Source organism: Bufo bufo, chromosome 5, assembly GCF_905171765.1.
Source record: "Bufo bufo chromosome 5, aBufBuf1.1, whole genome shotgun sequence".
Lineage (NCBI taxonomy): Eukaryota > Metazoa > Chordata > Amphibia > Anura > Bufonidae > Bufo > Bufo bufo.
The window spans coordinates 202,967,538-202,991,830 of NC_053393.1; the positions used below are offsets into that span (position 1 = coordinate 202,967,538).

Sequence of the window (24,293 nt, forward strand, 5' to 3'; positions counted from 1 at the left end):
TTCCAAGACTCTCAGGTGGCAAACCAACCAATTTATGCATGACCCTTCACTGTAGTTCTGTGTAATGCTGGTTCAGTGCCGCCCCACCAAACAGGATTGACGGGGGTGACTTTGATCAAAAACCACATTAAATTGCAGAGTTTTAGAAACTTTTGGAAATAAGCTCATATGCATTTCACATACCTTTCACTGTACTCTACAGACTATATCGAGCATCAACTAACAGAACTAAATGAGGAAATTAGGGTATCTGAATTTAATGTGTTGGCCTTTGAGTGGAACAAAGTGGGGTTATCCTAAATCATGTGCACTACCCGAGGCATCTAACGTGCACCCTCACAGTTCACAATGTACAATTTTAATACATTCAAAACAATATCTTTGACCTCGGTGTGATGACATCTGAATACACTTTCACGTGTATCCATGATTTAATACATATACAGATACAGAAGTCCGTGCCAGTCCAAGCATTCTCAGCGGAAAGAAAAATATTTGTTAGGCAGCCATAGAAAAACCCAAAAACCTAGCTACCGGACTATTTCAGTTCATATAAAAAAAACACAGATATCAAAACGTGCATTCTTTGCGACTAAGCTGTGGGAGATAAAGTGATGGGATATCAGAATCGCCTGTCAATAGGATCACAGAGGACTCTATACACAAGATCTAATAGCAGATAATGCCGTCTATTAGACAGGAGGCTGCGCGGACATCTGCTTCAGGCTTAGTTCGCATTATAAACGGTAAAAGCTTTAAATGCTCCGCCTGAAAGCAAAAGCAGTAAACTCAAGTATATAAGCAGTTCATAGCACTCAGTAAGGAATGAAAAATACATATACATCTGATAAATTACTCCAAGTACCAAATAAATGTATAGTAGCCAAGCTACGGTTTGGATGCTGCGGCTGCTCATAGCTAATATGGATCCATCATGCTCCGTTGCACGTCACATTGCTAATTTTTTTTCCTTAGAAGCACTGCTTATCAAAAAGTATATAGTGCCTCACAGCGTAATACAGACGCATACGGAGAGCATACAATCAACTCCAGAAAATGAAGTCTAATATACAGTAGGTCAGGGATTAGGGGTTAAAGAGGACCTCTCCCCTCTCCTGACATGTCTGTTTTAGTAACTACTTGCATTACCCATGTAATAATAATTCTGGCGCATCTATTCTTATGAGTCTATGTTAATTTTTGTACCTCATTATTCCTACCAGAAGTTTATGCATGAATTACCTGCAATAAAGGTCCATATGGGTGTTACCAGTTTGGGTCCTGACATTATGCAATTAGTGCTGCCCATGTGGCAGACTGTGCAGGGACACATCCCCGACTGGTAACACCCAGATGGACCGACAGTGCAGACTGCTGCCATTTATTAAAGTAGGAATAATAAAGTAATAGGCAAAACACAGTGTTTAAAGAATGGATGCTCCAGAACTAAAAGCAAGTACGGTAGTTACTAAGTAGAGGTTATAGGAACCCTTATTGCAGAATATCCCATACCTGAAACCCTTGTGGTTTTCAGGTATAGCATATCTTGCAGCTGCAGGTAGCCAGCATGTTATATTTGAAAACGACTCCATTTTTTGCCCTATAAGACACACTTTTTCTCCCCAAACTGCGTCTTATGGAGAGAATACTAATGAATGCTTCCATTATGGAAGCGCTCATTAGTACAGGAGGACTGGGAAGCGGTGAATGAAACACTCCCCGGGCTCTGTACTCACTGCTTTCTAGTCTTCTGCTGCAGGCTCCTGACGCAGTGCCATGACTAGCACACAATGTGAAGACATCAGCGCTCGGTGACCTCACGCTGTGAGACATCGTGTCACCGTGCAAGAAGAGTAATAGATGTCAGAAGCAGCGGCGGCCAGAGCAGGAGAGGCAAACTTTTTTTTTTTTTTATTGTCTTCTCTGAACATGGGAGTCTGAATGGGGGTCATTCACATTGGGGGTCTGAGCTGAGGTCGGATTGGTGGCCTCTAAAACCAGTGCTTCTTATGGGCAGGTGAGTCTTATAGGGTGAAAAATACAGTAAGTCTGCTGGGGAAGGAAGAGATTCAGCTTCTTGCAAGATATATTAAGAAAATAATCACATAACTTAGGACCTAAAACAACATGATGATAATAGGTGATTTACTTTACGGCAAGTATTTGAATGTGGAAAATATAAATTACCAACGATCTGAAAGGGGCTATTAATTAATCTATACAAGGTATGTCAATTTAGAAAAATAATGGTCTGTTTCTCTCAAGAAAAAGAATTACCAAACCATCAGAATTCAAACTATGCTACAATCAATTGTACAAAATCAGTTTTATAACTTTTAATGAGGATGTCCCACAATAGAAATGTATCACCTATCCATAGGACCAACTCGGTGAGTCGGAGTCCGGAGCCTACTTTCCCTCCTAGCTGTGGAGTTTTAATGGGGCTGACAGACAGGTGAATACAGTGCTTGGCTGTTTTCCTATAGGTAATGAATATACAGTAGCAGCAGAATACATGCTCGACCTCCATTCAAATTCTTCTGGATATAAGTGGACGTCCTAGTGGTGGAGCCAAAAGTGGTCAGACATTTATCAACTGGATAGAAGATAAATGTCCATTGTGGGACAACCCCTTTATGGTTATGACTACTTCTGTAAGCTACACTTAGAAGAAGTCTAATAGGGAATTTTAAGGCCTCATTCACACAATTGTATGTATTTTAATGTCCGCAAATTGCAAAATACGGATACAGTCTGGGTTGCATCCACATTTTTTCATGGACTCATTGACCTCAATGGGTCAATGGTCTGCATTTTACGGCCAAGTATAGGACACATTCTATCTTTTTGCAGAACGTACAGTTGGATACAGAAAGAACATGGCTCATCCTTGTTCTTTCTGCATCTGTATGTCAGTTCCACAAAAATAATATGTACAGATGTAGCAGAGCTAAAATTGAGTCTGATAACAAGTGTTATCTTGGCTATCCCGTAACAAAAGACATTGAAATCCATGAAAATATATTAAATTTTTTCTTGCCATTCTTTACTTAAACGTGTTAATTATCAAGTTTAGCTCTGCTGCATCTGTAAATATGCAAAATGTGGACCATGGACCCACTGAAGTCAATGGGTCCGTAAAAGTAATGCGCACAGCACATGGACTGTATCTGTACTTTGCGGATCCACGGTTTGTGGAACGCAAAACGCACACGTCGTGGGCATGAGGCCTTAATGTAAGTATTTCTTGAGTTTGCATTGGAATAATATGCATCAAATGGCTCATGTTGGTTGATAAATCTGATGCATTTCTGAACAGAGAATTTACTACACTTTCTACACCACCCTCTACTGGTGTGAAACTCATTAACCCTTTCATGACTGGGCCTAAAAAAGGACTGAATGTCCAGGCAATTTATCGTGATTTTGGGCACGCGGTGGTTTATTGACCCTAACTTTTTATTTGTTGGACTACCAATACAATTTTTGCGATGTTTTTACTTGACACATGAGACTTATTATTAGCATGTTTTTTTTTTTTATATTTCCCCCCCCCCTTTTTTAGGTTTAATTTAGTGAAAACTGCTAATTCTCATTAGTCTTTTTTTTTTTTCAAATTCTAGCTTTTTAAATTTTTTTAATATTAAAACCGGAACAAAAATGAATAGTTTTGTGACAATTGTTTTCATATGTAACATGTATAGGTTTGAGTTAATGGGGGAACTATGGCAACCGTTTGTTAGCGATGGCATTTTTTATTAGCATTTTTTTATTTCTTTACTTCTATTTTAATTTATTTCTGGCACATAATATGTCTGAAATAATAAATCCTATATGGGAAAAAAAAAAAAAGCACTCTGTATGTAACAAAACACACAAAAAGTATATCAAAACATATCTCTATTAAAGTTGATAAAAAGCAATTAAATACACACAAAAATGGGTTGGCAATGACAAACACAAACACATGAAGAGTGCCAAACCAAACCGAGGGGTCAAATGTTGTTAGCTGCATAAAGCAATAGTATAAGCAGGGTGGGATGTAAGCAAAAATAACATACATACATGATCAGACCAAGTGGTTCACCCTCCTAAAAACCAAAGCTCAAACCATCAGCATACTAAAATATAGACCTGGTTGGTGGCAGCTCCAAAAAAGCCCTGACAAGTGTTTCGCGTCAGCTTCCTCAAGGGAAATTCTAGCTTTTAATTATTTAAATATTAAAACTGAAACAAAAATTAATTATTGCAATGGGTTCCGTATTTTGTGACGATCGTTTTGATATGTAACATGTATTGGTTTTAGTGAATGGGGCAACTATGGCAACGGTTTCTGTTTTTTATTTGTATTATTTTCTTTTTACTTATATTTTGATTTATTTTTGGCACATAATGTGTCTCCCAAGACGTCATAAAAACACCTTTGGAGGACACTGACATTTTTTTTCCCTAGCAGCCTTATTCTGCGACTTTTAGAAGCCAGAATTCTGGGGTGCATGGCAAAATAAATTCCTTTCCAAAGAACGGTAATCAGAAAATACAGTCTGGTGTTTTCAATGCTGGTCATTTATTTGCCGTTTGAGGAAATCCATAGCTATACGTGTGGTTTGACAGGTTCACTTAAAGAGCAGAATGTCAAATTTGCAAAAAAATATATAAAAAAATCCATATACTAACATAACCCAGGAAAAGAACAGAGGAATCCCGTCAATTACAGTCAAGTCTCTTCTACAGTCTCCCAAGAGAATGGCTAAACAGGATCCCTGGGGCAACACATGCAGTCAGACGTAAAAGCACATTCACAAGACGGCACCAAAGGAAGACATACTGGTTCATTTTCTAACCACCAAGATAAAAAAATATGAAGAGAAAATCTGCTGGAATATATACAGAACACTACAAAAACTATGCACTGGATCAAAGCATATAACACAAGTAGAATTCTACTTTGACTTTTACAAACTACTATGTTAACATTTGGAATCACATCCAATAGACAATGTAAACTTCAGTAAGGAGACTTTCACACCTGCGTTCGGTGCGGATCTGCACAGACAGATCCGCACCGATAATGCAAACGCTTGTATTTGTTCAGAACTGACCCATTTGCATTATTCTTTTAAAAAAAAGTCTAAGTCAAAACGGAACCGCCCTGACTTACATTAAAAGTCAATGGAGGACGGATCCGTTTTCAATTGCACCATATTGTGTCAGTGAAAACGGATCCATCCCTATTGACTTACATTGCAAGTCAGGGCGGATCAGTTTGGCTCCGCATTGTCAGGCATGCTTGCAGCGTTTTCGTGTCCGCCTCCAGAGCGGAATGGAGGTGCAACAGAGCCAAACTGATGCTTTCTGATCCTTATCCAATCAGAATGCTTTGGGGCTGAACTGATCCGTTTTGGGCCGCTTGTGAGCCCTGAAACGGATCTCGCAAGCGGACACAGAAACGCCAGTGTGAAAGTAGCCTAAGGCCTCTTTCAGACGGGCGTTGCGGGAAAATGTGTGGGTGCGTTGCGGGAACACGCGCAATTTTTCCGCGCGAGTGCAAAACATTGTAATGCGCTTTGCACTCGCGTGAGAAAAATCGCGTGTGTTTGGTACCCATAGTAAAATAGCGCTGGAGGGGTTACATTTTTTTAAAACTCACCTTAGTCCACTTGATCGCGCAGCCCGCCATCTCTTCTGTCTTCTTTGCAGAACAGGACCTGTGGTGAGCATTCATTGCAGGAACAGGACCTGTGGTGAAGTCACTCTGGTCATCACATGATCCATCACCATGGTAAAAGATCATGTGATGGACCATGTGATGACTGAAGTGACGTCACCACAGGTCCTGTTCCTGCAATGAATGCTCACCACAGGTCCTGTACAGCAAAGGAGACAGACGAGAAGTCGGGCTGCGCGATCAAGTGGACTAAGGTGAGTTAAATTATTATTTTTTTTAACCCCTCCAGCACTATTTTACTATGCATTTTGTATTCAGAATGCTATTATTTTCCCTTATAACCATGTTATAAGGGAAAATAATAATGATCGGGTCTCCATCCCGATCGTCTCCTAGCAACCGTGAGTGAAAATCGCACCGCATCCGCACTTGCTTGCGGATGCTTGCGATTTTCACGCAACCCCATTCATTTCTATGAAGCTATTGGCGCACAAAGAGGAGCATGCTGCTATTTTCACGCAACGCACAAGTGATGTGTGAAAATCACCGCTCATGTGAACAGCCCCATAGAAATGAATGGGTCGGGATTCAGTGCGGGTGCAATGCGTTCAACTCACGCATCGCATCCGTGCGGAATACTCGCCCGTGTGAAAGGGGCCTAACACCTCTACTGATGTGTGACAGTCATGTAATGGTGCAGAAACATGCGACTTAAAGGAGTTGGCCCACAACCAACATCTATCACCTAGTCACTGGTGACTGATGGGACCTCACCGATCATGAGAACGGGAGTCCTAGAGTGATCTGTGTGAATAGATCGGTGGTGAAAATGCATTACTATGGCTCCATTCACTTTGTGGGGACTGTCAAATGCCGCACTTAGCCATCTTCATCAGTCCCTAGTCATGCATGCATACCGGATACTGCGCCCTGCCACACTGCAAAAATTATTCAGGAAAGGTTTCAGGAACATGACAGAGTTCAAGGTGTTGACTTCACAGTTAATATAAAAGAACACAAGGCTACATAGAACGGTAAACCCAAAAACAAAGTAGTAGCTGCTAAAGGTATTGTGCTCACCTTTCTGAGAGGTGCATATTCCAGGCACAAGTCTGACTAAGGCAAGTATGATAGAAAGATTTCTTTCCAACTGCTACACCAAAGCCCAGGAGGTTGCTGGATACCTCCAGCGTCTAAGTAAGGCTACTTTCATACTAGCGTTCGGGTGTCCGCTTGTGAGCTCCGTTTGAAGGGGCTCACAAGCGACCCCGAACGCATCCGTCCAGCCCTAATGCATTCTGAGTGGATGCGGATCCGCTCAGAATGCATCAGTCTGGCAGCGTTCAGCCTCCGCTCAGCAAGCGGACACCTGAACGCTGCTTGCAGCGTTCGGCTGTCCGCCTGGCCATGCGGAGGCAAGCGGATCAGTCCAGACTTACTATGGAAGTCAATGGGGACGGATCCGTTTGAAGATGACACAATATGGCTCAATCTTCAAACGGATCCGTCCCCCATTGACTTTCAATGTAAAGTCTGGACGGATCCGTTCAGACTACTTTCACACTTAGAATTTTTTTCCAAACTATAATGCAGACGGATCCGTTCTGAACGGATACAAACGTCTGCATTATAGGAGCGGATCCGTCTAAGCAGACATCAGACGGACCCGCTCTGAACGGTAGTGTAAAAGTAGCCTAAGTAATATAGGAAAAAGAGGCAAATGTCCCGACGCTGCTGGTAAAAGGAAGTCCAAGGAGTCCAAGATAAATGGATGGCATATTTATTGGCAATGCGTTTTGATACTGGTCTAGTAGCTTCCCCATGTCGACTTGGCCTCCAAATTCCCTAGCTCTCAATCCGACAGAGCATCTGTGTGATATGCTGAAAAATCACACCAGATCCATGGAGGCTACACCTAACAACTTACAGGAGTTAAACAGGTTAGGCCATGATTGATTAAAAAATCTGACATTATATAGTACATGACAATCTCTTTCTTACAAAAGCCCTGTACCTCACATGGATCCAGACATCTCCCGCAATTGTTCTGCTAGACTTATTTCAAGCTGGCAGCTCAGGGTGTGTTCAATCTGCTGCATCTTTTCCCATATAACATTCACAGCTTCTAACAGAAGATATGGCTGGTGACAGAGCACGTGCGACCACCTCTGTGAGGTGGACTAAAAGAACAACCAGCAGTTGGCGCTATACAGATATATTTTACTGACTAGTTCTGTGGTTATACAATTATTATTTTTTTAATTACATGCATTTACAAAATTATTCAGATCCAGCCGCTGGTTTAAAAAAGAATATTTTTCATGGGACAGCCCCTTTAAATGATCTGCTGCTAATGTCTTGAGGGCAGATAGCACAGGACACCTTCAGAGATCTTGTGAAGTTCGGAGCTGTTTGATGGCATCAGGCAGACTGATTGGTGTATATATACACACACTAACTTCTTTTGGCTGGGTACATATATTGCTAGTTTACCTAGCACATGTACAGCTATTTTCAGGTTAGATATACAAGACGTCCATTATGACAATGATACAATTTGCTAAGCACTTTGCAGTATTAGCCCTGAAAGAAAAATAAACTGGTGCAGGCAAGAAGGGCAGAGTAAAGTAATGAGAAGAGTAATGGGGCAATTTGTTCATTTATTCCAGTGAAGTAACTCTGTGTTGCTCAGCACTTTCACGATACGTGTAACGAGAGATCTAGCCCCTGCCATCTGTCCGGCAGTTTGAGGGAATGGGTTAACATTGGGAAGTGCGGCTCTTCTGTTGAGATGGGAAAGGGTGAATTATTAAAAGTTCTTACAAGGCAGTTCTCACCAAGTGATTTTTCTCCTGCTTAAGTGGCCTGCGAGCCATTGGCCTGATGTACAGTGTATCCATTTGCTGTCCTTTGTGCTCATAAACCCATTAGATAAGAAGTAATGAGCAGACATTGAAGGGGCTGAGGGGCTTGTAGCAAGGACTGGTACTGCTAGGGGAGAAATTACAGCAGACGCAGTGACACAAAATACATTAGTTATAGCGGCTGCAATATTGATGTTCGATAGAAGCTTATTCCGTACCTAAATCCCTCTCTATATTAGGGTCAATGGAACTAATCCCATATAAAGATTATAGAACTATAGCAGACTCTGCTGTACTTTTCCCCTAAAACCAAACAAACCCAATGGTAATTCAAGGGGAAATGGACTTGTTGGCCAAACCTGATATTTTGAAGAGAACCGGCCAAGTATCTAAAGCCTAGGTAGGTATCCTGTAGACTGCATGATCAGCTCTGTTATTGAGGCTGATGCCGGCACAAGAATTCAGAGCGCATGGGCGCTCACATTACATGATCTTGTGCATGCGCAAAATTTTACTACTGCGGCAGGGTGACATCCGCACGTCAAGGAGGAGAATACACGATGAGGGAAGGAGCGGGACTCCTTTAAATGGAATCTGTCTCCTCCATTAGCCCAAATAAGTACAATAATACATGTATAGAACACCTGCCACTGACTGCAGAGCAGTGATTTGTAGGACGTTACGCACCACCATTTTCCCCCTGTGCACTCACAAACCAGCCATGGAAAGCTCAGAGAACTCCTGGGCATGAGTACATAATGGAGAGGACTCCAGAAGAAGTGGGGCTCTGATCATTCACATTTGGGGTCTGAGGTGAGGTTTGATTGAGGGTTTTATTAACATTGGAGATCTGATGTAAGGTTTGACTGGGGGTCTTATTTGAGGTCTGATTAATATAGGGGGTCTGAGTAGGCTTGAGTGAACAGAACTTGTCAAGAAAAGTCTGTGTGCACATCACTACACTATAGTTGTATACTGAACTCTCTAAATATCTGTCTGTCTACAGTATTGACAGAGTAGTTCAGTTTTCAGGTACAGATAATCAATATTAAATAATTGAATCAATCAGTCGACACACAGACACAATCGGGTTTGATGTGTCTGTGGAGATCTCTCTTGAGACCAGGGTGGATTTGATTTAAATCACAATTTAAATCACGATTTAAATCACTAGTCAGTAAGGCTTGATTTAAATCATAGTTTTCTACATAAAGACTAATTCTTGCTGGTATAACTCATAATATGCAAGTAGATGAAGATTTGTAGAATAACAACTTTTCATATTAGTTTGATTAGGTTGATTCTACATTCATAGGTTTGTAGAAGTTAGGATTAAGGTATTTTTCTCAACTCTGTGCATGTTATAACATTTTTACTGTGAAGAAGAGGCATGTGATCTCTGCTGAGTCAAATTCAGTTTTGAGAACTGCAAAAGTAAACGAAGCATCTGTGATAATATCTTGTAGGCAGAGAAACTGCCCAATAATCTTACAAAAACCTCTGGAAGAGAATGACATTGTGAATGGATTAATGGAATTTACCAAAAAAATTACACATATAGAAACATAGAATGTGTCGGCAGATAAGAACCATTTGGCCCCATCTAGTCTGCCCAATATACTGAATACTATGGATAGCCCCTGGCCCTATCTTATATGAAGGATGGCCTTATATCTATCCCATGCATGCTTAAACTCCTTCACTGTATTTGCAGCTACCACTTCTGCAGGAAGGCTATTCCATGCATCCACTACAGGGCTCCAGATGGCGACCAAAATGGTCGCCAATGCGACTTAGAATTTACAAATGGCGACAAGACTTTTTAGTCTTGTCGCCATTTGCGACTAGACCTGCCGCTGCAGCTCTGCAGTTGAATACAGCGGCGGGGCACAGCACAGGAGATGATAGTTCTCTGCCCCGCCGCCGATGTTCTTCTCAGCAGCGCAATGGAGAAGGAGTCTCTCCCTCCCCCCTGTGCTGTCGCCACCAATAAGAGAGACAGGGGGAGAAGGGGAGGGGCTGTGGCCACTGCACCACCAATGAAGGTAACTGACCTGTTAATACAAATACAGGAGGCGGGTGCCGGAATCAAATAGCCGACACCCGACCTCTATGACAGGGAGCTGCGATCAGCGGCAGTTAACCCCTCAAATACCGCACCTGAGGGGTTAACTGCAGCGGATCGCAGCTCCCTGTCATAGAGGTTGGGTGCCGGCTATTTGATTTTGGCACCCGCTTCCTGTATTTGTATTAACAGGTCAGTTATCTCCATTGGTGGCGCAGTGCGCCCAACACCCCAGTATAATAAACATTGGTGGTGCAGTGCCCCCCAACACCCCAGTATAATAAAAATTGGTGGTGCAGTGCGCCCCCCCCCCCCCCCCCCAACACCCCAGTATAATAAACATTGGTGGCGCAGTGCCAATGAGGGTTAAAAAATTCACTCACCTCCTCCAATTGATCGCGTAGCTGCCGGTCTCCTGTTCTTTCTTCAGGACCTGTGGTGACGTCACTGAGCTCATCACATGGTCCATTACCATGGTGATGGATCATGTGATGAGCACAGTGATGTCACCACAGGTCCTTTGACAGGTCCTGAAGAAAGAACAGGAGACCGGCAGCTACGGTGAGTTCATATTTTTTTTATTTTTTACCCTCAATTGACCTTCTACCAAGCATTCTGTATTAAAGAATGCTATTATTTTCCCTTATAACCATGTTATAAGGGAAAATAATACAGTGAATAGACTTTCATCCTAGCAACCATGCGTGAAAATCGCACCGCATCCGCACAATTAACTTCTATTGGGCCTGCGTTGCGTGAAAAATGCACAACATAGAGCATGCTGCGAGTTTCACGCAACGCACAAGTGATGCGTGAAAATCACCGCTCATGTGCACAGCCCCATAGAAATAAATGGGTCTGGATTCAGTGCGAGTGCAATGCGTTCACCTCACGCATTGCACCCGCGCAGAAATCTCACCCATGTGAAAGGGGCCTAAGGGTGAATAGGACAAGAGTTCCAGCCCCTAAGGGAGCTAATAGTAAGTAAAAAAAAAAAACAAACAACACAAACACTAAGGCTACTTTCACACTTGCGGCAGTGTGATCCGGCGGGCAGTTCCATCGTCGGAACTGCCTGCTGGATCCGCCGATCTGGATGTGACTGAAAACATTTGTAAGACGCATCCGGATGCAGATCCATCTCACAAATGCATTGCAAGAGCGGATCCGTCTCTCTGCTTGTCATGTCAGGCTGGTCTTGTATCTTTTTACACATTTTTACCAGTCTGCGCATGCGCAGACTGGAAGGACAGATCCGGCATTCCGGTATTTTGAGGCAAGTCTTCAGTTTTTTGGGCCGGAGATGAAACCGTAGCATGCTATGGTTTTATCTTTTGCCTGATCAGTCAAAAAGACTGAACTGAAGACATCCTGAACGGATTACTCTCCATTCAGAATGCATGGGGATATGCCTGATCAGTTATTTTCCGGTATAGATCCCCTGTGACGGAACTCTATGCCGGAAATGAAAAACGCTAGTGTGAAAGTACCCTAAAATTATTAAGTTTAAATCCCCCCTTTCCCAATTTTACATATAAAATATATAAACAATAAATAAATAAACATATTACATAGCGCTGTGTCTGAAAAGTCCAAACTATTAAATTATTAAAAATTATCTCCTATGCGGTGAGCGCCGTAACAGAAATAAATAAAAACCATGCGATTCGCCATTTTTTAGTCACCTTGTCACCACAAAAAATAGGATAGGACTGTTCTATTATGGGACGAACGTTTCATAAAATGCGAAATGCACGCTGCTTTTTTTGGTGTTTTTTTTTGCGTGGTATTGAGTATCGCAATACTTTTTTATGGTGACGAAAGCGAATCAAAATTTTGGTATCGAAAACAACCCTACGCCGATCTGATCGGCGTAGCATTGTCACGATACCAAAATTTTGATTCGGTTTCGATTTGGCGACTAATAATTTAATTTGGCTCCTAAATTTTTCAGTTCAGGAGCCAATGGCTACTAGGTTTTTTTTAGTCTGGAGCACTGCACTACTCTCTCAGTACTTCCTGATATTACTTTTAAACCTTTGCCCCTCTAATTTAAAACTATGTCCTCTTGTAGCAGTTTTTCTTCTTTTAAATATTCTCTCCTCTTTTAGGGCTCTTTCACACTTGAGCTTTTGTTTTCCGGCATAGAGTTCCGTCGTCGGGGCTCTATGCCGGAAAAATCCTGATCAGGATTATCCCCATGCATTCTGAATGGAGAGAAATCCGTGCAGGATGCATCAGGATGTCTTCAGTTCAGGACCGGAACGTTTTTTGGCCGGAGAAAATACCGCAGCATGCTGCGCTTTTTGCTCTGGTCAAAAATCCTGAACACTTGCCGCATCTACGGGTCCGGAATAATAGCCCATTGAAATGTATTATTCCGGATCCATCCTAACATCTTCAGTTGTTACGACGCAACGACGGATCCGGAAGTTGCGCCTGCGCCAGGAAGTAGGAAGGACTTGGCTGGCGCGAAAAGAGACTGATCCTGAAATCCTGAAGCCAACATCAACGTTTTTTTCCGGATCCGTCGTGCGGATTCGGCCCCATACCGGATCCGTGCGACGGATCCGGAAAAAAAACGTTGATGTTGGCTTCAGGATCAGTCTCTTACCAAAAAAGCCGGAAAGACGCATCCGGAAAGAAAAAATTATGCGTTCTTACGCGTTTTTCCGGATCCGGCGTGTAATTCCGGCAAATGGAGTACACGACGGATCCGGACAACGCAAGTGTGAAAGAGCCCTTACCTTGTTGATTCTCTTTAAGTATTTAAAAGTTTCTATCATATCCCCTCTGTCTCGTCTTTCTTCCAAGCTATACATGTTAAGGTCCTTTAATATTTCCTGGTAAGTTTTATCCTGCAATCCATGTACCAGTTTAGTAGCTCTTCTCTGAACTCTCTCCAAAGTATCAATATCCTTCTGGAGATATGGTCTCCAGTACTGCGCACAATACTCCAAATGAGGTCTCACTAGTGCTCTGTACAGCGGCATGAGCACCTCCCTCTTTCTACTGGTAATGCCTCTCCCTATACACCCAAGCATTCTGCTAGCATTTCCTGCTGCTCTGTGACATTGTCTGCCTACCTTTAAGTCTTCTGAAATAATGACGCCTAATTCCCTAAATCCCTTTCCTCAGATACTGAGGTTAGGACTGTATCACTGATTTTATATTCTGCTCTTGGGTTTTTACGCCCCAGGTGCATTATCTTGCACTTAACATAAAATTTTAGTTGCCAGATTTTTGACCATTCCTCTAGTTTTCCTAAATCCTTTTCCATTTGGTGTATCCCTCCAGGAACATCAACCCTGTTACAAATCTTTGTGTCATCACCAAAAAGACACACCTTACCATCGAGGCCTTCTGCAATTTCACTGATAAAAATATTAAACAATATGGGTCCCAGAACAGATCCCTGATGTACCCCACTGGTAACAAGACCTTGGTCTGAATATACTCCATTGACTACAACCCTCTGTTGTCTGTCCCTCAGCCACCGCCTAATCCATTCAACAATATGGGAGTCCACGTACAGCCTTATTCTACATAATTAAAAAACTAATCTTTATTTCATGATGGAATAACCTTTGGCTGGTACTATATTTTCCTTAAAAAGCATTTTATCTAAAAAAAAAAAATCAGATTTAAATAAAATATATAAAAAAAATCAGATTTTTTAAATCAGATTTTTATCCACCCTGCTTGAGACTTCCCCAAACTCTTTATTATATACCCTTAGGATATGGGAGTAACATGGGGTTTCAGGGCGGTTACACTGCATATTATTGAACAAAGTGAGTACACCCCTCACATTTATGTAAATAATTTATTATACCTTTTCATGGGACAGCACTGGAGATATGACAATCTTGCACAATGTACAGTAGTCAGTGTACAGCTTGTATAACGGTGCAATTGGTGTGCCCTCAAAATAAGACACAGCCATTCATTTCTAAACCACTGGCAACAAAAGTGAGTACACCCGTAAGTGAAAAGGGCCAAATTGTGCCCAATTGGACATTTTCCCTCCCCGGTGTCATGTGACTCGTGTTACAAGGTTTCAGGTGTGAATGGGGAGAAGGTGTGTTAAATTTGGTGTTATCGCTCTCACACTAAGGCCTCTTTCACACGGCCGTTTTTTTTTTTCCGTTTTGCGGTCCGTTTTTTGCGGTCCGTATACGGTCCGTAAACGGAACCATTGATTTCAATGGTTCCGCAAAAAAAACGGAATGTACTCCGTATGCATTCCGTTTCCGTATTTCCGTTTTTCCGTTCCGCTTTAACATAGAACATGTCCTATATTTGGCCGCAAATCACGTTCCGTGGCTCCATTAAAGTCTATGGGTCGGCAAAAAAACGGAATGCATACGGAAGTGCATCCGTATGTCTTCCGTATCCGTTCCGTTTTTTGCGGATCCATCTATTGATAATGTTATGCCCAGCCCAATTTTTTCTATGAAATTACTGTATACTGTATTTGCCATACGGAAAAACGGAACGGAAACGGAAACAAAAAACGGAACAACGGATCCGTTTAAAACGGACCGCAAAACACTGAAAAAGACATACTGTCGTGTGAAAGAGGCCTAAGGCTACATGCATACGACAGTGTTTTGGTCAGTGATTTCCATCAGTGATTGTGAGCCAAAACCAGGATTGGAGCCTTTACAGACATCAGGTATAAGGGAAAGATCTGCACCTGTGTAGGATCCACTCCTGGTTTTGGCTCAAAATCACTGATGGAAATCACTGATCGAACGCTGAATGTGTGAATGAGGCATAATACTGGTCACTGGAAGTTCAACATGGCGCCTCATGGCAAAGAACTCTCTGAGGATCTGAAAAAAAGAATTGTTGCTCTACATAAAGATGGCCAGCACCCTGAAACTGAGCTGCAGCACGGTGGCCAAGACCATACAGCGTATTAACAATACAGGTTCCACTCAGAACAGGCCTCGCCATGGTCAACCAAAGAAGATGAGTGCACGTGCTCATCGTCATATCCAGAGGTTGTACGAGTGCTGTCAGCATTGCTGCAGAGGTTAGAAGGGTGGGGGATCAGCCTGTCAGTGCTCAGACAATACACTGCATCAAATTGGTATTCCAGAAGGAAGCCTCTAAAGATGATGCACAAGAAAGCCCACAAACAGTTTGCTGAAGACAAGCAGAATAAGGACATGGATTACTAGAACCATGTCCTGTCGTCTCATGAGACCAAGATAAACTTATTTGGTTCAGATGGTGTCAAGCGTGTCTTGCCTACAGTCATTTTCTGTTCCCTTTCCTTTCTGAAATAAAAGGGTGTCCTGCAACTGTTGACTCACCATGTGTGTGTGTGTGTATATATATATATATATATATAGCTGAGTGTATGTATGTATAGATGTATGTATGTATGTCGGCTAAAGGAATCTGCACCGTCACATTTGCAATCATGAAATTTGGCACACAGGTACATCAGGTGTCCAGGAAGGTTTTAGATCGGGTCTCAGCTCTCTAGCACGTACAGTTCCTGAGATAGTCCCCAAAAATGCATTAGCCAATAGAAGCCTGGTAATATGACCCTTATCAGCCAATAGAAGCTCACAGGCCCTTAGTCTCCATATACACACAGTTTTACACCAGGTTTCCATAAGAACCCAGCCATTTTTTCTTCACTGCTGCAGGTCAGCTTTAAAAGGGGTAGCGCACTGTGGGTGACACTGTTAAGGGAGCAGAATACTGTGCAGGTCACAGTTAAGGGGGCAGGTAGGGTGGCCATCCTCAAAAGACGGAGGGAGGGTGACTTTCTCCCTGCAGCTCACGCTCAGACAGCACAGTGCTGCTGTCTGAGAATGAGCTGTTCAAAAGGACACCCTGTGTCCGTCCAGGCCCTGCGCCGAACGGCGGAAAGGGAGTCTAAAAGCCGGACTATCCGGCCACCTTAGGGGCAGGCTGCTGTGGAGGTCACTGTTAAAGGGGCGGGGTAGTGTATATAGTGGATACTGTCGATATCTTTTAACGACACATACAAACATTAAATGAAATGTAGATGAAATATACCCGTGCGAAGCGGGGTTCTTCTGCTAGTGTATATATCTTCTGCCATTGGTTTCTCAGTTAAAAAAATATTTGTATTCAAAAGTGTAGCTGACTATGCCACCCAACGCAGCAGTATACTGATGCATACCGGCCAAACATATGCCTAACACACACTCCTCTGGGATATGTCTGGCCTATAGGCTAAGAGCATGTAAGCAGTTCACATCAGGAGCATATATGCTGAAAACAAGTAAGAATTCTCACAGGGTGGAGTATTTCTATAAACTCCTTCACTGTTCAGACTTTCTATACTCTTGTACCGACTCGCTCAGTTGTTTACAAGGTTCATCCGAGTAAACAATTCCAGCAGAGGCGCGCTGGGATAGTGATATTCTGTGCTACTGCACATCAAAGACCTTACCGGATAAATGTCACCTCCGCGCTATCACAATGTTTCCAAAGCACGGCATGACACTGGCACAATCATTTTCACCCAGAAAGACAGAACCACCATGGGGATATGACCTTTCTATTTTATAGCTTCATTGTAAATAAAGAGCTGCTACAACCGGAGGCTTTGCGCCAGAATAGTATGACATTATATATATATATATATATATATAATATGTGACTCCAAAATAGAATTGCAGCTATCGACTATTTTTGTAATCGAGTATTCTAGCAATTAATCCAACGATTAATCGAGTACTCGAATACCAAAAAACAAATTAAAAGAACGTTTTTCTTTATAAAAACTCTCAGCCCTCCCTTGCCATCAGGCTCCTCCCCAGTGCCATCAGCTGCCCCTCCAGTGCCATCAGCTTCCCCCCCCCCCAGTGCCACCAGCTCCCACTTCTAGCCATGTCCCCAGCGCCAGTGAAATTAAATTCTTAACTTCCACTCCACGCTCCACACTTGTCCATCTTCTTCACCGCACGCTGCACTGTCCTCCTGACATCACACTTAAGATGTGTCAGGATCCTGTGCAGCACGGTGCAGGCCGACGGGTGACTACGGAGCAGTGTGTAATAGCAAGCGCTTCACTCACGCTCCGTGGTCACATGACACAAGCGAAACCTCGACGCAAGAAATTTGCATCGAGGATTTTTTTGTGTCCAGTTACTCGATTCAATCGAGTAATCGTTTCAGCCCTACTCCAAACAAAGTACTGCTTTATTTTTATTTTTTTATTAGGTCATGTTTACAATACAAATGGTCATAAACCCGTTACAGATAAAACAAAGGGGATAAATTCTGAACAAAGTGGCGGAGAAAACAAATCCACTAAACTTCTCTCCCTCCCCCACTAGAACAGCACCCACACAGCGTATTATGGCTTGGTCTGGAGAGCGTACATAGCTTTAGCAAAACCTCGAGACTAAAAATCCCTGTCTAGATTACTGTGATTGCAGCAGAAAGGACTCATGTTAACGACCTGTTAATGTGTCATCAGAAAATGACCTATTGTTTAAATCACGTTTTTATTTTTAACATTTTTAAAGAATTTTTGATGATGATAATTTTAATTCTCCATGTCAATATTTATAATTAAACATAAAATCCTGCAGTTTTCACACTGGCCACTAAGCCTTATAATAGATGCCACTTTTTGGCCTGTACAGATCACTTTACTGCAGGTACCAGCTTATCTGTCATTCTAATCCTGCCTGTAATGATATCACCTCTGTGTTTAGATAAGACAGGATTCTTGATTCACAATAGGTGATTGTCAAAGCGTATCTACTCTTTCCTTGTACAATGACCTCTGCACAGGTCACAGAGCCTGCTTAGAAGACTCTCTCATAGAAGTCAATAGGGCCCCCTCCTGTCCATTGTGTCTAGGGCCCATGGGGCTGCCGTAAAGCAATTTTCTTAAAGGGTTTCTATCACTTTGTATCACATAATTAGCGGTCAGACACTAGCGATCTGCTAGTGTCTGCTCTGGCCAACCATCCTACTATAATCACTTGTGGGGCAGCGGTTTTGCTAAAAAACGAACTTTTATAAATATACTAATGAGCCTCTAGGTGCTATGTGGGCGTCATTAGCACCTAGAGGCTCCGTCTACCTTCATAAACAGCCGCCGCCCAGCGCATCCCTCCAGCCCGCCCATGTCCTCCTCCGTGTGACGCAGCGGACGAATTCTCGCGCATGCGCCGTGCGCGGCTGTATTCGGCGCATGCGCATTGAATGTCTGACCGCTCCCAGCTCAGACATCTCAAATGCGCCGAATACAGCTGCGCACGGCGCATGCGCAAGAATTCGTCCGCTGCGTCACACGGAGGAGGACATGGGCGGGCTGGAGGGACGCGCTGGGCGGTGGCTGTTAATGAAGGTAGACGGAGCCTCTAGGTGCTAATGACGCCCACATAGCACCTAGAGGCTCATTAGCATATTTATAAAAGTTCGTTTTTTAGCAAAACCGCTGCCCCACAAGCGATTATAGTAGGATGGTTGGCCAGAGCAGACACTAGCAGATCGCTAGTGTCTGACCGCTAATTATGTGATACAAAGTGATAGAAACCCTTTAATGCTTTCCAAATGCTGTAAGGAACAGCTCAGACAAGATGGCCGCCCCCATAATCATGTTCAGTAAATAGAAATAAAAAAATCTGTAATCAGAAAATAAAAAACTGAATAGAAAAAAGGATTTGCTATCTGGCTTTAAATGGCAGATAAAATTTTTGGTGACACATTTCGGTGTGTGCCCACTCCCTAGATCATATCTGAAGCACTGCTGTCTAATAGTAAATGGCTGAGAATGGATTGTGATTGGAATTTCCAGTATAATACAATCTACAGTCCATAGTGTTAGATGCTATGTATACAATTCTTCAATCCATTCATTACAGTTCCTCCAAAGAACCTCTTATACCCTTCTATATCATTCAGGGGATCACCGCTACAGATTTTGAAAGCCGTGGCCTTGTGGCTGGGGGAAACTGGGGTTCCCTGTTGTAGTGATCAGTGCTGGACCATGAGTTGCACCCATACCAGTGGAGGATTTGTGGATAGGTGAACAATGCTAGTTTAGACCGGAATACCCTTTAAGTACACAAGTACAGCAATAGTAGTCTGTGCCCATAGTGAGGAGTTCAGAAGAATATCCATGCGTTATGGTGAAACAACCTGCACCTTACCCTGCAGACTGCACTGCATTTTGTCATTCGCCCTTTATGGGTGTACAATTTATTTTCTACTTTCCAATATGTGGAAGGATAAGGGAGGAACTCTATACACCTCCCTTTTTCCTCATGGCATTTACAGAAGAAAATACTTAAAGGAGCTCTCCAGGAATAATGTAAAATGGCCTCCAGCAACCTGTCCTAGAATGTGAACAGGACTGGTTACCAACACTTGCAGAGCTGTCTGGCACTTTCACATACTACATATTGGTGAACGTTCCAGTTTGGCTGCTCAGCCATGATGGCATATCACAGGCAGGATGAGATCATTACCACCTATTGTAGAGGAGAGAAGTGCATCGCCCCCTAGGAAGCTCTGCAAGGGAAGGCAACCAGTCCTCTAGGACAGGTTGCTGGTGGCCATTTTACATCATTCCCAGAGAACCCCGTTTAGAACTGGTCATTGCTGTATGCAGAATACCAGAGATAATCTTTATTTTCCAGTTCCCACCTTCTCGCTTTCTATGGTGTGAGAAGCCTGACATATTTGCTTCTCACTGTACAATACAGTATGAATTCCTTTGTGCCCTGTGCGTGCGCTACCATCTTTACAGTACGATTTGTCTGCCTGGTAAAACTACTTTTCAGTGTTCACTCTGTTAGACTGAAAACCTTCATAAAATAGAAATGATCTGCCAGACTCAATCAATCACCGGAGCCGCTTACTGCTGCTCGCGTCCTGCATGGTTCAGGGATAATAATCAAGGAAACAGCACGCAGCCAGGAATATTCCAAGAAAAGCTGATAAAACCTTCACAACTGAGATGAAGGCGGCTCGTTGGCCGTAAATATTCATTTTTAGGATTGCGCACAACTAGAAATACAACTGCAAGGTAAAAGAAAACAGAAAGATTAAATATGCATATCAGAAGGCTAAGTGGAGACACAGATGGAAAATGTACAGCGCTCATTACTAGTAAATGTAGTAGTCAGTACAGCTTGTATACCAAATCTAGAATAACGGCTTGTATAATCCATGTCATAATGAGATATTTGGCACAGAGCGGACATTCCCTCTTAGGCCTTGCTCCTCTTCCAGTAGTTTATGTAACTCAGTTACACCAGCCTGCCGCCATTACCGATCACTCGTTTATCCACTTGTGTACCTCCCTATACTGTACACACATAAGTGATTTACATTTTTTATTATATAAAAATTTTTATGTGCAATCACAGACTCCGGACTATCACCAGCAACGAATGGCTTCCCAGATCTCAGTGCCGCTTCAGATGCCGTGGTCACTGACCAAGGCATCTGAGGGGTTAAATGTCTGTGATCACCGATAAAAACACATTAGCGTGACTCTCGCTGTTCCCCAGGTGCCATTTTTCAAAGAGATGACAATGTCGTCACCGGGTTAAAGGGGGTTTCAGGGAGTGGGGTATTGATGACCTATCCTCGTGTTAGGTCATCAATATCCATTTATTGGGTGGAAGGGCCTGCCGATCCGCTTTGTAAACAGGCCATAGCACTCCGATGAGTCCTGCAGCATCCACAGAGCATATCAAGCACAGCGCTCTGCATCATATAGTCGCTATGCTTGCTATTGCAGCACAGACCCATTCACTTGAATGAGCTGCAGACCAATGACTAAGACATCTCTGGCCTAGGAAGAAGATGCAGGGGTCACCGAAGCATCGCAGCTGGGAGTTGGACCCCCACCAATCAGATATTGATAAGGACAGACTATTGGTAATCTGTTCCCGGAAAGAAAAGGTATGTTACACCTTGGACTGACTAAAGATTTATGGCACAGCAGAACTTATAAACTGTAGAGTTGTTCCCTTCTTAATAAGTGATCACTAGGCTATGCTATTACTTATGATCATTGGAGCTTTGACCTCTGAGACATCCATGAATCCTGAGGTTGAAGGGGTCACAGTGCTGATTTCACTATCCACTTCTAGGTTTTCCCTACACACACTCCTGCCGATAAGGATGTCCAGGAGTAGGCTTCCGTTCTTTGCATGGAATGCTATCTCGACAAGACGCCTCCACTCCATTTAGGAAGCTTCCAGAGTTGCCATTGGTCTTTGCATCCTGGCCCCTCTCAACCCATGAAATGTAACCACTCAGCCAGTCACTAGCCACTGCAGTGATAGTCCTCAGCCAGTAATTCAATATTAAGATGGAGTATGAAGTAGAAACCAATGGGGCAACGGAACAGGAGCAGTGGTGCATTGCTTTTTGTTTTGTATTCTTTTCAAAGGCATTCTGACCTTTTATTTAAAAAATGACTGAGTGACCCTTAGTTAAAAACACTGATATGGGAGTGTGTAGCAAGGTATTTTAGTGGATCCTTCCAATTTAATTCCTTGTAATGTAGTTGGTTAGTGGGACCAGGTAGCGTTCCTGAGGTCTGCAAATGGGTTCTGCACACAGAAGACCTACGAGAGGACAGGAAGCTAGAAAACATCTAGCATGTAATAAAGAGGTTAGCTCTATTGCAGGGGTCGGCAACCTCCAGCAGTTGTCAAACTACAACTCCCAGCATGCATAAATGCTCTGCTCTGAATGGAGCATGCTGGGAATTGTAGTTTTACAACAGCGGGAGTGCCGAAGGTTGCTGAATGCTGCTCTAATGAATACATCATCAGGGTAAGATGTGCCCTTCTACTACCACCTCTCTTTGTACCATATGGGCGTCAGCTAGGTGCCTTGTTGGGAACTGATTCATGGGGAGCTTGTACATTTGTTCACAGTTTTGGTGACAATTACTTACTTTACTCTGTACGTTATCTTTTGTATATATCTTTTATCATAGTTTTGTAAACTTTTTATGCACCCAAGCTGTGTTAAGCCTATTTATTCCTGGATCTCAGAATTCACAGCAATACAATATAAATATATTCTTATATGCAAGTCATCGTGTCTACTCTGGATTTTTAACAGCTCACATTCATCTAATTGTACGGTTCCCTCAAACACACTTCCTAAAGGACATTTGAATGTTCAAGAAATGTTAAACTGACCAATTACCACAATGTTAAACTAGCCAATCACCAACATTTCAGGCTTGACAGGTAGATATATATATATAAACAGGCAGTGACATTTTAAATAGAGGAAAACAGTGCAACCTTTCGCTCCAAGATGCAGGGTGGACATTTCTATCATGCTACTCAACATTATTGATTTCTCATACTGACTATATTCAAATTGCTGGAATTTCAAGATAATAGAAAATAAGATCCTTAAGGATATAAAAAGGGCTATAACGCTGCTACAGATACAGCTGGCATGAGCAACTGTGTGATACTTCAAGAGGGACTAAAACAATTTCTGTAATGGATTTGACCCTTTTCCGTACAAAGAGTGAAATCCACGAAACGAAATCCATGACAGAACTGACACGCTGCAGGTTTGAAAATTCACAAAGTGTGAATTCATTGTTACGGGAAATTTGCCAGGACAAAAGGACGCTAAATTTAAGATTTATAAAAGGCTAAAAGAAAACAAGAGAGACTTACGTTTTGGCAGTGACATCTACATACTGTCCGGGCCTGAAATGTGCAGCATAAAGGGGAGTACCTAGATGAGGAGGCAAAAACTGATGAAAATACTAAACAAATTCAAGGCATCACTAAGACATTCCAGTAGAAAACTGGGGAAGGCTTATAAAAAGAGGCGCAATGTTGCCTACAGATAGATACTATCAGGTTACAACTTTCATTAAAAAAATCCTCCCCCCGCATTGAAGAGACACAGTGGTGTATGGAGACTTTTTTCAAGCAATGCTCCATGGGGAAAAAAGTATGGAAATTAGCTGATCAAAGCACAAATCAGAGTATCGGCAGAGAGGTCTTAGATGAGAGATGGCCAACTGTTCCACCTTTTCTTTGTACCAGTATAAATAAATATCCTTGCTTATTATATTTAGGGAAAGAAAATCAATAAAGGAGTTGTGTCATAAAGACAATCCCTTTCCAGATTTCCTGTGAGGGTATATGGACATCATACAGCGAGGTCCAAAGCTTGGGACTCCTCTCTATAAGCCAAACAGAAATCCTCTGTGTGAGTCTCCTTTTCTGATGGATTGGAGCTATTCCTCTACTATAAGGATGGCCATTCACCGGAAAGGCTGCCATGTAATACTATATTTCCCAAGGAGAATTGCCTGGCTGGCTGTGGCTTCCACCAGAAAAAACAGCCATTTGCTTGGGTGACTAGGAGCAAGACCCTATGACCCCATTATAAATGTGTTCAATCCACCTCAGGGTTGTTGTTGTTATTATTATTGTTATTATTATTATTATTATTATTATAGCGCCATTCATTCCATAGTGCTGTACATATGAAAAGGGTATACATACCTAATACAGACAATTGCACTAAGCATGAACAAGACGAGTTACAGACTGGTACAGAAGGAGAGAGGGCCCTGCCCGTGAGGGCTTACAATCTACAAGGTATGGAGGAAGGATACAGTAGGAGAGGGTGAAGTTGGTCATGGCGGTATAGCAGCAGCAGGGCCACTGGTTGTAGGCTT

General features: G+C 42.6%; 1 protein-coding gene across 1 annotated transcript in view; it reads right to left on the bottom strand.

Annotated features, from left to right (window-relative positions):
• The window catches only part of MRPL3 (mitochondrial ribosomal protein L3), a 115,004-nt gene that overhangs the window by 34,968 nt on the left and 55,743 nt on the right, over nt 1-24,293 (bottom strand). Inside the window, exon 6 of the mRNA XM_040432837.1 lies at nt 23,275-23,335. Coding sequence (XP_040288771.1) covers nt 23,275-23,335 — 61 coding nt within the window. The remainder of the gene's footprint in view (nt 1-23,274; nt 23,336-24,293) is intronic.